A 15,218-nucleotide genomic window follows, 5' to 3' on the forward strand; every position below is an offset into this window, starting at 1 on the left:
CCCAGATCCCTTTCTTTTCTTTTCTTTTTTTATAAAAGCCATGTTTAATAGTAAAAACTTCCAGTTATACTACTTAACTGAAAGAAACATCCTTTAGCTCCTTCCTTCCAATTACAGCACACTCTCATTTTGAGATAATTTATCCTTTTCACCCAATTACTACTAGGCCTAACAACGTGTTTCCCAATTTTACACCTTTCTTTACCACTTATGAAGTATGACGTCACTGTTATGCTTTACGAGTTCTTTAAAAGAAATGTGAAATTTAAAGTTTTACTTTGAAACTATTGGATCAGAAAGTATTAAATATTACTACCACATGAGTTAAAGAATGAAATAAAAAACAAAAGTGGTGTCTATATAATCGGCAAATTACTTGGTAAGACATTTTAACTATTTTATAGTTCTGCTTAGCACAAGAATAAACCAGTTCCAAAGTACTACAGTGTTTAGCATTTTTGCTGCAAGCTTTAGACCATAGTGTTACTCCTCTCAGCAAGCCGTCTCTAAGAAAATGGCAGTGTTTGTGAGTACAAAAATTGTTCTATCCAGTAGGTGGTATTCTACATAATTGAGATAAGAGAATTCTTTATAAAAGTGTTTTAAAAAATGCAAAATGACTTGATAATTACCATTGTCTCAAAGGTTATAAGAAAATGCAGCAAATAGAAGTATTCATTGATTAATATTATTTTGTTTTGAGAAAGTCAGAAATGATTCTAAGAAATAAGCAATAATAATAAAAGACATAATTAATACATTGTATCTCTTTTAAGCCAAAGCACACTTTTTACCTCAAACAATACAGTTCTAACTTTTACATTCTTAATTTCCTTTCTCCAAAATAGGACTCCATTTTAAATAGAGTTCATTTGAATTGAGTTCATAATCTAAAGTCACTTTTCCCACAGGATGTTTTCATTTCAGTACATAAACTGCTAAGCAGCAAATGACTAAGTCAGTTATAAAGAATTTGTACCACAGTGAATGATAATTTATAATAACTGTCAATAGAAACCTATAAGCTTCTACACCCAAGCCTAAAAGTTACTATAGTATTGAGGTCAGAGCAAACATGATTCTTCCATTTGGTCAGATTTCATTTACTAAATAATACTGTCAAGAAATCCAAAGAAGAAACTTTAGTGGGTTCTTCCAAAGCTGCATAAATTTCCAAATTATTTTCCTCTGGTTGCAGAGCCTGTTCAGTCCTTCAATCCTTTTTTAGTCGTTTAGCTTTTGCAGTGTTTTCTTGGCATTTTGTTTCTTCTTTTGCTCCTTCTCGCTGGCCTCAATCATCTTGGCCAATTTCCAAGACAGTACAGCACTTGCTAGGAACAGTGGAGTAAGGGCCAAAATAACCGCTGTAAGGAAGCCATATGGGTCCTTTGCAGCCCATTCCACAACATACTCAGCCCAAGGCTTTATATCAAACATCCTCTCTGCAGTCTTATGAAGACTGGGGCTTATGCTTGAGTAGCGATCTCTAACTTTGTCCTGCTATTATTAGTGACCCAGGACAATCACGACTTCAGATGACCCTTGGTAGTCTGTCTTCTTGAGTTCTACTGTATACATCTGAGAGATGATTTAAATTCTATACAATTGGCTAGCCTATCGGGGCCGCAGACCCACGGGGGCCACGTTCACTCCTGCCCCTCGGCCTTGGCGAGCGCAGGCCCCTTGTCGCGCAGAGCGGAGGGTCCTGGGGGACCCTGGGTTGGCCCAGCCATACTTTGCGCCGCCGCCATTTCTACTGGACACTGGGAGAAAACCGCGAAAACGGCAGCCAGCAGCTTCCCCTACCTCGCCCCAGGGGCTCGGATCGATCCCTTTCAAGGCTAAAATCCTATGATTCAAAGATACAGCTAGACTGTTTATTGTTCTCTTCTGTATGTAGTCAACTTATATATTCACCCTTCCCATTCATATATAGTACAGTGATACTTATACGCACTTACTTAAAGTTATTCCTTTGCCATTCCCCATGTATGGGTTTTTCTCTCTCCTCTATTGGTGTTCCCATTACAGCCTACTTCAGGAGCTTGTCCACAGTGGGCACTTTGTAAATGTTGACAGACTAATAAGAGAGGTCTGTGTACAGTAACGACTATGAGTCATTACTCATAATTACTCATACAGGCATATATTTGAATTCATACAGGACTCCTTTGGACTCACACAGGCATGTATTCAAATCTTGGCTCTACTTCTTGGGCAAGTTTCTCTCTGGGCCTCCATGTCCTCATCTGTGAAATGGAGTAGTAATATTAGCTTTATCAGATGAAATGAAATAGAATTGTTTTAAGTCCTTGGAAAAATAGTAAGTATACAATGGATGGCAGATAGAATTATTTTTGTAGTTGCTATCAGAGTGAAAGTAAATCTATTTAATACTTATATAGGGGTTTTCTGACTACACAGTAAGAGGCTTAGGAACAAATTGGTTCTTCCCGCACCTACTTGTTTCAAAATATTTTCTCCTAAACAATGTTCTTGGTTATACCCCAAAGCCTACTTAAGTCTATTCTCCCCTTCCTAGCAGCATATATGATTGGCACAAAGAGGAATCAACTGGAAATGAGCGAAAATGGAGTGACTGAAGTGGGCATGACTTTAGCCTAGCCAGAAAATCTATGCCAAGGCCCCAGCTGGTCTGAAGCATCCTCATGGGGAGTACCTGGCGTGCAATATGTCCCTGCTGGCTACCAAGTGGGCCTCCAGCTGCGGCCACTGGAGAACTGGCCCTGCCCTCACCCTCTTGTTGTGCTCTGCAGAACAGGGGAAGTGTTCAAATGAGCATCCCCTTGGGGGCCCTGTGAACCCCTCCAGATAGGTCCTGACCTTGGTTAGGCCTAGCCCAGCATGCACCATGGCCTGAACTGCAAAATAGTCTACAAGAAAGGAGGGGAGAATAAAGCACAGATGCTTTGTAAAGTTTGTAATTGTGGCAAAAAACACGTAACGTAAATTTTACTGTCTTAATCATTTTTATGTATACAGTTCAGTAGTGTTAAATATATTCATATTGTTGTGCAGCAGAGCTTCAGAACTTGTGAAACTAGGCTGGGAACGGTGGTTCACACCTGTAATCCCAGCACTTTGGGAGGCCGAGGTGGGTGGATCACCTGAGGTCAGTAGTTCAAGACCAGCTCAGCCAACATGGTGAAACCCCATCTCTACTAAAAATATTTTTTAAAACTCTCCAGGGGTGGTGGTGGGCGCCTGTAATCTCAGCTAGTCGGGAGGCTGAGGCAGGAGAATTGCTTGAACCCAAGAGACGGAGGTTGCAGTGAGCCGACACGATGCCACTGCACTCCAGCCTTGGCGACAGAGTGAGACTCCAGCTCAAAAAACAAACAAACAAACAAAAACAAAACAAAACAAAACAAAAACTTGTGAAACTAAACTCTTCCCCATTAAACAACTCCCCACTTGCCACCCCGCCTCGTTCCCAGCAACTGTCATTCTATTTTCTGTTTCTATGAATTTAACCACTTTAGATACCTCGTATAAGTAGAATCATACTTTATCTTTTTTACGTGACTAACTTATTTTTCTCATCATAACATCCTCAAGGCTCATTATTGTTAACCTCAGTGGCATTATTCACAGCAGCCAAAAGGTGGAGGCAACCCAAGTGTCCATCAATTCATGAATAGGTAAATATACACAAATGGTAGTGTATCCATACAATTGAATACTGTTTGTCCATAAAAAGGAATAAGGTACTGACATGCCACAATGTGGATGAACCTTAAAAACACTATGACATATGAAAGAAGTCAGTTCCAAAGGCCACATGTTATATGTTGGCATTCATATGAAACTCCAGAGGAGGAAAACCTGTAGAGACAGTAAGTGGATTAGTGGTGGGCAGCACGAATGGGAGATGGAGGCAGGAAGATTGCTTGAGCTCAGAAGTTCACCACCAGCCTGGGCAACATAGCAAGAGCCCGTCTCTTAAAAAAAAAATTAACAACAACAAAAAAATTAGCCCAGCATAGTGGCATGCACCTGAGGTCTCAGCCACTGGGGAGACTGAGGCAGGAGGATGGCTGGAGCCTAGGAGATTGAGGTTGCAGTGAGTCATGATTGCCCTCCTACACTCCTGCCTGGGTGACAGAGCAAGACCCTATCTCAAAAAAAAAAAAAAAGTGTAGATTAGTGGTTGACTAGGACTACAGGGATGGGGCAATGGAGGTAGAGTGATAGCTAAAAAGTACAAGAGTTCCTTTCTGAACTGATAAAAATGTTCTAAAATTGACTGTGGTGATGGTTACACATACCTGTGAATATACTAAAAACCATTGAATTGTATACCTTATTTTTTAAACCACTGTATTGAAGTATGACTGATATACAAAAAGTTGTACATATTTAATGGGGATAAGCATACACTCATGAAACCATCACCACAATCAAAGCCACAAACTCATCCATCACCTCCAAAAGTTGCCTTCTACCTCCTTTATATATTTATTTTTTTTAACTAAATTTGTTTCTTTTGTGGCAAGAGTACTTAATATGAGATCTACTTTCTCAGCAAAGTTTTAAGTATACAATACAGTATTGTAACTGTCGGCTCTATGTTGTACAGTAGATCTCCAGATTTATGCATCTTGCATATCAGAAACTTTGTACCCTTTGAACAATACCTCCCCATTCTTCCCCACCCAGCCGCTGATAACCACTATACTACTCTCTGATTCTATGAGTTTGACTATTATAGAGTTGTCATAAAAGCGGGATTGTGCACCCTTTGTCCTTCTGTATCTGGACATTTCATTTAGCACAACTTCCTCCAGGTTCTTCTATGTCATTGCAAATGAGAGAATTTCCCTCTTTTTTAAAGTCTGAATAATATTCTACTGTATGTATGTACCACATTTTTTAATCCATTCATCCATTAATGGACACTTAGGTTGATTCCATATCTTGGCTATTGTGAGTAATGTTGCAGTGATTATGAGAGTACAGATGTCTCTTCAGAATCCTGACTTCAACTCCTTTGGATGTATACTCAGAAGTGAGATTGCTGGATCATAAAGTAACTCTATTTTTAACTTTTTGAGGAACTTCCATACTGTTTTCCGTAGTGTTTGCACCAATTTACATTTCCACCAACAGTGTACAAAGGTTCCCTTTTCTTCACACCCTCACCTTTACACTCACACACTGATATATTTGGGGACTTTTTTGATAATAGCCATTCTAACAGATGTGAGGTGCTAGCTCATGACTTTGATTTGCCTTTCCCTGATGATTAGTGATGTTGAGCACCTTTTCATATACCTGTTGTTCATTTGTATGTCGTCTCTCATGAAATATCTATTCAAGTCCTTTACCCATTTTTAAATAGGGTTTTTTTTTTTTTGCTATTGAGTTATGTGAGTTCTTTATATATTTTGTATATTAACTTCTTATCAGATAAACGATTTGCAAGTACTTCCTTGCATTCTGTAGTTTGCTTTTTCACTTATTGTTGTTTCCTCTGTTATACAGAAGCTTTTTAGTGTGATATAATCCCACTTTTCTCTTTTTGTTTTTGTTACCTGTTTTTTGTGTCATATCGAAGAAATCATTGCCAAGTCCAATGGCTGGAAGTTATTTCCCTGTTTTCCTCTAAGAGTTTTATTGCTTCAGGTTTTACCTTTAAGTCTTTAATCCATTGTGAGTTGATTTTTGCATATGGTGTGGAATTGTGCACTTTATATGGGTAAATTGCATAGTATATGAATTATGTCTTGATAAAGCAGCTTTTGAAAGAAGACCCATACATGGCAGCAGCACCGAGGGGACCTGGTGCGGATTTGGAGGAGGAGGATTCAGCCTCTCATTTCTGTTTTCTCTGCGCTTCTGCTTCATCCTTCTTCCTGTCTGAGCTGGGCTTTCTCTACTGGCTCTCTCTCTGTCCAAGGAGAAAAGTGGCTTGCTCTACATTCTATGGCTTACTCTATATTCCAGCCAGCTGCAGTGCCCATTAAGTAGAATCTCTCACCTGATTTCCAATTTCCTGGACAGAGACATTTTGCCCAGCGTGGTCGGTGCCAGGAAGCAGGGCTGCCTGGTCCTTGCAGTCAGCACCCTCCTTAGTAAAACTGTGCAAGATGAGCAGTTCTGATCCTCAGAGGTAACAAAAGTCCATTTTCAAATTTTTTTAGATAGAACCACCATGCAGTGAGCACCTTCCATGTGCCATGTACTGTGTCAACTGCTTTCACCTCTCTAACCCCATTTAATCTCTGATTGACACTGTGTGAAAGCATGTGCTGACTCAAAGAAAACATTCTCAATTGGATTCAACTTGTGGCACATGCGTAATGTCACATCAAGACCACAGCTGGTAAAATCATCTACTCAAGGGTAGCAAGAGGCCTCCTGCAATGGGATTACCAGCCACAGAATCTGGTTACCAGAGGGTGGTGTATTTATCTCACCAAAACACAGGGCTAGAGCTTACTCATGGTTAGTGAGCCATAGTAGCCAATAGAGAGGTGTTTCTAAAATGTGCTTTAAAACCCAATCTACTGGGAAGAGAGTCTGTTGCAAAAACCTATTTGGTTTTTGAACATTAGTCATCTGTGTGTGCCCTATTTAGAAGTCCTCCTTGGCCTTTGGTTATCCAACATCACTCTTGAGAAAGAATGAGTGCTAGTTCCTGTTCCTGAGGTTGAAGATGGAGAGAAAGACACAAGGAAAATCCATATTTTTTAACTTAATCAGTGTCTGTGGAGTAGGCAGAATCCAAATCCAAACCACATTTTCCAAAAAGATTTTCCCTTAATTCTTAAATCCGTGTGTATTATATGAGAAATCTAATCCGTATGTTTCTTACTCATTTACACTTAACTCATCAAAGCGTTTCCTCTGAAGAACTATTTGATGTCCAAGGAGACCGTAGAGACTTTTTCCTTTTTACAAGCCTTTGTTCTTAGAAATAAAGAAGCTGCTGAAGTTGTATATGCAAAGAATAAATGAACTTGAACCCCAGAAAGGTTAAACTTTGTTTCAAGTAGGTTCTATCTTCGGAAGAAACAACTTTGGGAATGAGCTCTTTTTCTTTTCAAGTCTTTTTTTTTTCTTTTCTTTTTTTCTTTTTGTGGGGTGGGGGGAGTGGCCTCCATTTGGATGCTTGAATTTTTTGTGCCAAAATAATTCCCCCTTCAACGGATGGTAGGCACTATTAGGATATCAAGTCCACCTCCTCAAGGCACTCTGAGACGGTCTTCAACTTTTAGTCGGCAGAGACCACACCTAATATTGATCTCTATCTGGTAATTTGTGGCAAAATCTGCACAGAGGGAGATGCATCCTTCTGAGAGTCCAGCATGTGTGATGGAAAGAACAGAGCCCACTGATGAGAGAAGTGCCATGAAACCATCAGCTGGGCCACCTCACCTGTCCTCTAAGCAAGACCACGCCCAGGCTAACTCAGAGAAAGCGAGCCCATAGTTAACTTCTTTCATCCCCCACACTCTGAAATTTCTTCCTGAATTTGCGAACATTTGTCTCTATCCTTCACTCATGTCACATTTCATTGCCTGTCTCCTAGCATAGCTGTGACCTGGGGTTATAGGGGATGGGAAGAGGTGCAAGATGCTGTTCTTGCCCCTGAGAGGTTCATCATTTGTTTCACTGAGATACAAAAAACCCAACTGAGAAGATCACCAGATGTGCTCTTGGTAAGTGTTCGGGACTTCCAAGAAGGGAAGGATGGCCAGGGAGTGACAGAATGGGAAAAGCTTCCCAGAGCAGGTGGACCCTGGAGTTGTGAATGACAGCCTGAGCATTGATGCACCATATCCAGAAGGCACTAGGCACCCAGGGCTGGCATGCGTCGGACACTCCTTCAAATTGATGTGTTAAAAATCTTTGCTTGAATTTCACCTGCTAGAGAGACTGAGGCTGAGTGCAGAGGGCATGCAGGACTGAAGGGCCAGGGTGGACAGTCTCTATCGCCTCTACAGTTCCCAAACACATCCACCCCACCCAGCAAAACCAGAGCTGTACAGTCAGTTACCTGCCGGCTCAGTGCCCGTCAGTTACTACTTCTCATGGCCCTCGGGAACTTTACAGCCCACCAGAAGTGCTGTCTTTGTTTTCCAGTAAACACATATTTCTTTGTCTCAGTCCATGTCTAGTGAAATGAGGTTTCAACTCCCCTTATGATCTGTTATGGGGTACCTATCTAACTGAGATGATGTGAAATTTGTGCAAATGTTTGGCTCAGTGTGTAGAGAGAAGGAACAATGCTGAAGAAGAGAAAACATGGTCTAGGAATGCAGCAGTGGCTGTTTCTCCTACATGCCAGCCTAGTCCTTGGCGTCTTACAAGCACATTCTTAATTATCTATAACAGCACCACAAAGCACATATGGTGAAGCCTGTTTCACAGAGGAAGAAGGAGGTACATAGAGGCTAACTCATTTACCCAGAGGCAACTAATTAGGAGTGAAGTTTGGATAGGAACTCATGTTTCAGGGTGGGCACAGTGGCTCATGCCTGTAACTGCAGAGCTTTGGGAGGCTGAGGCAGGAGGATCACTTGAGGCCCCAGGAGTTTGAGACCAGCCTGGGCAATATAGCAAGACCTCATTGCTACAGAGAAAATAATTAGCCAGGCATGGTGGCTCACGCCTAATAGTCCCAGCTACCTGGGGAGGCTGTGGTGGGAAGATGGCATGAGACCAGGAGTTCAAGGCTGCAGTGAGCTGTGATCATACCACTCCACTCCAGCCTCGGTGACAGGGCAAGAACCTGTCTCTAAAAAAAGGAAAAGAAAAAAAGAAACCCATATTTCAGTCAATGACAGACCGCATATACAATGGTGGTCCCCTAAGAATAATCTTGGAGCTGCCCTACACAGATGTACCATTAAAACATTTTTATCCCATATTTTTACTGCGTCTTTTCCATGTGTAGATGTGCTTAGATACACAAACACCATTGTGTTCTAGTTGCCTGGAGTATTCAGCATGATAACATGTTGTACAGGTTTTTAGCCTAGGAGCCATAGGCCATTCCACATGGCCTGGGTGTGCAGTAGGCTATACCGCCTAAGTTTGTGTACATTCACTCTGTGATGTTTTGCACAATGGCAAAATCGCCTAAAGACACATTTCTCAGAACATATCCCATCATTCAGCAGCACGTGACTGTGTAGGGCTAGGTCAACACAGGATAGCTCTTGCTGATCCTAGCCTGCGTTTGTCCACTAGGCTATGCTGCGGCTCACTCAGATGAAAGGGAAGAGCCCTTGGTGGAGACTTCTGGAGGACTATAAAGGAAAATTGGGCCTGATTGCAAAGAACTGAATGCTGACCTCATGCTTCCCAGTTTTCATGGGCTGTGATGAACAGGATGGAGTGGCAGTGGCAGACTAGAGTAAGGAAGAGCGATGAGGAGCCACTGAGAAACCTGCAGATCCAAGGGAGAGATAGGGAAACTGGAAGCAGAGACAGAGAAGCTGGAAGCAGGGGAAATGGAACCATGAGCAAAGAGAGAAGAGGCTTTGGTGATTCTGCCTCATGTAAGGGTCAGAGGTGGGGTTGGAGGGAGAGGAGAGTAAGTTTCTTGTCCTGAGAAAACACTGGTGACAGTGAAACTTGGATGTCAAAGAAAGGCATGGGTTTAAGGGGAAAAAGGCTGAGTCTGTCGTGTTTGAAGTTCTGGAGAAACTGCAGCATCCAGGCTTCTGGTCTGTGCTGGAGAATGGTTAGTGCTGGACCAGAGGACTCGCCTCACACTGAGTTACTGAAAGCCATGGTGGGAACTGCGGATGGATGGGACCACCAGGCAGAAAAGCCAAGCAGCTCCTGAACAGTGAACCTTTGGGATCACTACACTGTGTTTCTCACAATTCAGCATCGCTGCTTCTCAGTGGGGCTCTGCTGCCTCCATGGGAGAGCACTGGAAAGTAGAGGGGATGCTTTTGATTGTCCCAGTGGTGGAAGGGTGGTATAGGCCTTCGATAGATACGCAGGGACACGGGGAAACAAGATGTTCTGCAATGCAGAGGGCAACTCTGCAAAGTGAAAAATTTCTCTGGGGTCCTCTGGATTTGTAGTTATCTCATTGGGCATTCATTTAGGTGAAAAATCTATTTTGAAGTCTCTGAGCCCAGAACCTAATTACAGTTTCCATATATACCTATATATTTTGCTTCATTTAAATTTATATGTATTTTTGTAAGAGTGTAACCATATAAATAGAGAGAAAATTGTACTTTGTTTTGTTGGAATTTGAACTGTTTCATTTCAGGAAATCACGTTTCCGCTGGCAACATCACTTCTAAAATTTGAGTGACTACTCTGCATTGACACCTATCTCATTAGTGGTGATTTTACATATTCATTGAAGCGTCTGATTATTTTGTATTAAGTGCTCTTGTCTAACAATAAATTAAAATATATATTTTTCTCTATAGATTTCTTTCCTTTTATTTATTCTTTATACTTACAGTTAGGTCATTATATTTTTTAAAAAAATTATGTGTGCATATCAGTTATTTCATCTATACAGTTTATGTCAGGAGAGTGAAGAGAGTGTTACAAATTCATTGTGATAAGGAGGGGTTGGAACTGATGGGGTTGAGAACCGCTAGTTCTAAACTAGCACTATCCAGGAGAAATAGAATAGGAACCACAAATACATTTTACATTTGCTAATAGCCACCTTAAAAAAATAAAAGGACGAAGTATTATTCAACCTTAAAAAGGAAGTAAATCCTGTCACATGATTTGACATGGCTGAAGCTTGCGGACATTATGCTAAGTGAAAGAAATCAGTCACAAAATGTCAAATACTGTATGATTCCACTTATATGAGGTATCTAAAATATATAAATTCATAGAAACAAGAACTGGTTGGTTGCCAGAGCTGAAGAGAGAGGCATATGGGGAGTTTTTTAATGGGTATAGAGTTTGAGAGTTGCAAGATGAAGAAGTTCTGGAGATCTGTTTCACCACAATGTGAGTACACTTAACACTACCGAACTGTACACTTAAAAGTGGTTGAGAGTGTAAATTTTATGTTATGTGTTTTTTACTATAATAAGAAAATTAATAAGAGTAGGCAATACTAATTTTGATAACATGTATTTATTTAACTCAAAATATTAAAAATACTATCATTTCAATATGCAATCAATATAAAAATTACCAATGGGATATTTTATATTCTCTTTCTTGCACAAAGTCTGAATTCTGTGTGCATTTTACACCTACAGCACATATCAACCAAGCCGGCTGCATTTCCAGTGCTCAGATGCCACACATGGCTAGTAGTTACAGCAAATGCTAACGACACTTGTTGAGCAGACCTTCAGCACCAGGCATTGCTGTGGGTCCTTTACATAGAATCACTCTTCCCATCCTTGGCCCCATGAGGTAGGCACCAGGAAATTGAAGCACAGAGACCTTGAATAGCACACTTAATGTCAAGAGAAACTGTGGCCAAGTGGAGAGCTGAGGCCAGGCATTCTGGCTCCAGAGCCCATGCCTTAATCACTGTGCGTAGGCACCCTCGTGGGGCTTTTCTCTGGGACTCCTGTTCTGGCCAAGTGGGAGTCCTCTTTTCCCAGTGGGATACTAGCAGTGTGCTTCCATGGGCTTGCTCTTCCATGGGCTCGCACATGAAAGCGTACTCCTGGCATCCATCTGGGAAACTGAACCCTGGCTGCACAGGTTTTAGGGCGTCAAAATCTGGCTGGCCCCCAGGGAGCCAGTGAGACTTGTCTCTCCCTGCTTCCTGCTGAGCACAGCAGACGCTGGCCAGCCCATCTGCAAAGAAGAAAGAAGCCTGGGTTTGCTTCACAACCGCCTTCAGTGTTCTCTATTCTCTACATTCCCATTAGGAGAGGTAGTGGGCCTGGTGAATCAAGACAAAACATATACATGTGGCAGAAAGACAATCCCGACACACACATCTAATAAGGACTTGCTACCAGGACCTTGCTGGTAAATTGCTTGCATTCCAATAACTTTTTCTCCTGAGTTTCCCTTAATAAAGACAGATTTCTTCATTTCCTGAGGCTCCCTCAAGATTATACTGACAACTTCCCCATTAATTATCAAATTATGCCCCGTCACAAAATGATTACATTTGCTTCCTACCTAAACACTTCCCCTCATTTGTGAAAAGTCTCATTTAAACTAATATGCTTTTAACTTGCTCAATTTCAACACCTCCATAGAGGCTACTAATGAGCTGATTCCTTGCCCAGCTGGTCCCTCGGCCCTTCCTTGTGTTCTCCGTTCCAAGACCAATTTAGATCTTGCAGTACGGGAAAGGGGAGGACTCACCCTTTGAGTTGAATGCTTGGTGGGAGCCTTCTTGAGTGATGTGTATACTTAAACACAGGACCTTGAGTTTGAGCCCCCCACAAAAGTGATACTCCATTTGCTGCTTCCAGAAATGTGAAAACTGCTTTAGAGTGGGGCCACAGGAGCAAAACAACCTCCCAGTTTCAATGGGGTAGCTTAATGAGTCAGGTAATCAGACCCAGATTCCCTTTACAGGGGCCTCTTAATTATTATTTAATAAAGAGATGATTCCAGGCTATGACCCGCAAGGCTGGCGGCATTATAACCATGAAGCTGAAGAAATACTTCCTCCCAGATGTTGTTCTCCTCTGGCAGGGAGACAAAGGTACTCTGAAAAGACCCCTCAGCCTTTCCTTATGGAGAATGTCATGTGCCAAGCAACTCCTCTTCCTGGCACTGTCTTCTCCAAGGTGTCAGATGGGTCACTTCACTGGAGTGCTGGGAATCAGGTCAGTCTGTTCCTTTGATTAACCCTGATCTCATTCTGCTGGCAGCAGGCAGTAGCCTGAGGCCCTGCTGCCTTCTGAAGGCTGCCCACTCATGCCAAGGCTGCTGGGAGCAGGAAGAGCTGACAAGCGCACACCAAGAGCCAGGCTGTGTTCTAAGTGCTCTCAATGCCCTGCCTCCTTAAATTTTCACACAATGTCATTATACTTCCCTCCCCATTTTACAGATCAGGAAACTGAGGCTCACTGGGGCTATGCACACTGTCCAAGGTCACACAACTAATAGTTGGGAGAGCTGGGATTTGAATGCACACACCTCTAACTCCAGAGCCTAAGGGCTTAACTTCTATGTCATATTGCTAGGGATTAGCTGACCAGGGAGAAAATTATTTGGCTATGTTTTCATGGCCAGAACTTGGGTGGGTTATCCAAGTGCTCCATTGTCATCAATATTAGTGATGTATCATGATCTGGCCCCTGTCCAGGGGCATGTAGAGTCAATCTTGGTGACCCCATCCAAGGCATATTCCTTAGACTAGAGGTCCATTATACCAACCAGACCAACAGGAGGCCCTCCCTGGGATTTTTCATATTGGAACTTAAAAAGATGGGTGCAACTTAGCATGTGTGAGGCCCAAGTTGCTACAGGTTGTGATCCAGGTGCATGGAGAAGACAACATTGACAACACACGGAGGAAGAATTCCAGTGATATTTGAGTCTTTGATTCCAGTCCCTGAGGCACAACCGTTGTGTTTCCTATAATTCAGTTAAGTGAACCAACCAACTTCCCTTTTCACTCAAGCTAGTCCTAATTAGGTTTCTAACTCCATTGCAATCAAAACAGTTCTAATAATCTGTGCTCTAGAATTTGATGTACTGGGAACAATGGTGGAGTCTCTACAGGGTTTTAAATCTGTACTTTTACCATAAGCCAGAAATTCTGTGTTAGCAGTGAAATAATATCATATTAAAGATTTGTGCTGTATTAAATTAAATTAAATATTCTCTGGTCACAAGGGACTAAAAACTAAAACAGCTTAAGCAAAAAACAAGAAACCAAGGGGGTGGAGGCACTACTAGAATACCAGAGCAACCCTGAATCCAGGGAAGAGTGGGAGACCCAGACAGGCAGCTGAGACATGGGATAGAGGTATGAAGACCAGCAAGGAGGCTCTTGTAGTGTGGGCTGTGGCAGTGGCCCACAGGAGAGATGATAGGGCCAGAACCAAGGCAGTTGATTGTGGGCCGGTTATAATGGAGTCAAGAGATATTTTGTTGATAGAAGTTTTTAGACTTGGTGATTGATTAAAATTGGGGAGATGACATTGGAGGTGCCCAGGGTGATTCCCATGTGGAGGGTGATGCCGTTAGCTGAACGGTAAACGTGGGAGGCAGAGCAGATTTCGGGAGGTGCTGGAGGAGCAATAGGTAATAAGCTTGGCCGTGGGTAGCTGGCTGGTGTCCAGCTGGGAGTGGCTCCTTGAAGCTAGCATGCTGTGTTCTGGCATCATGACGAAGGTGTGCTGTGGCAGTCACCTGCTGGTCACAGCCTCAGTCCTGACCCGCTCATCCTAACCAGGGCCTCACACCCCTTTCCATCTTTCTCTCAGCTCTCCCAGTCACCAAGCAGTCTTCTTATTTTTGTCCTTGCATTACCCAGCAGATTTGTCAGGACCGGTATTATCTCCCTGGTAGAACTTGGGCACCTTTCCATGGGATTCTGCTCCTTCCTGCTGCCCAGTTGAATTGACCCACCTTGGATAACTTCCTCCCTGGAGTGGCGGGAAAGGATGGCTAGCACTGTTAAAAACAAACCAAGGAGACCTGCTGTGGAAAACAGACTGCAGCCAAGTTGGCTCTCATAATTCTTAGGTTCTTTTTGAAAGGTATCTATGGCCTGCCTTAGTTAAAACAAGATGAGGATTAGAGATCCCCTCTACTATGGCTACCCATCCAAGGGGTATGTGTAGGTTGCACTGAAAGTAAGACCCAGACCAAATTCCGCTATATATATAAACATTTACTGATAAGCAGGCACTATAATACACATAAGTATTTTTCTAAGCTTGATGAGATGTTTGTTCTCTATATGACACACATCTTGCATGATGAGGAAATATTCTAGTGGCAGAATTCATGTGGGCTACTAGTCAGATTCAGGCCAGACAGCATAGAATCATCTGTTATGTGTGTGTGGCATAAGACCAGATGGCGTCATAGGCTTGGTGGGACATTATGAAAGGTGTAAGCTGTTGAGCTTGAAAAATTCTTACACTCTGTGCACACAAGCATGGAGGGCCCTTACCGTGTTCTTAGTCATCCATATATCTTGTGAACAACTCATTTCATTAATGAAAAACTAGTTCTAAACCCATTATACAAATGAATAAACGCTCTGGTGCTGAAGGAAGACAAAGATTGCTGAAGCTCTTGCAGAAGCTACCTCT

General features: G+C 42.3%; 1 protein-coding gene across 1 annotated transcript; it reads right to left on the minus strand.

The window, feature by feature from the left end:
* Nucleotides 1-619: 619 nt before the first annotated feature.
* LOC112630292 (small integral membrane protein 15-like) lies at nt 620-1,827 on the minus strand. The gene has a single exon (XM_025394498.1). The coding sequence runs from the start codon at nt 1,435-1,437 to the stop codon at nt 1,225-1,227; it is 213 nt and encodes a 70-aa protein (XP_025250283.1). The 5' UTR covers nt 1,438-1,827; the 3' UTR covers nt 620-1,224.
* Nucleotides 1,828-15,218: the final 13,391 nt, after the last annotated feature.

Source organism: Theropithecus gelada, chromosome 8, assembly GCF_003255815.1.
Source record: "Theropithecus gelada isolate Dixy chromosome 8, Tgel_1.0, whole genome shotgun sequence".
Classification (NCBI taxonomy): Eukaryota; Metazoa; Chordata; class Mammalia; order Primates; family Cercopithecidae; genus Theropithecus; species Theropithecus gelada.

Coding starts and splice junctions, on each gene's coding strand:
- LOC112630292 (XM_025394498.1), bottom strand. CDS start 1,437: ATGTTTGATATAAAGCCTTGGGCTGAGTATGTTGTGGAATGGGCTGCA.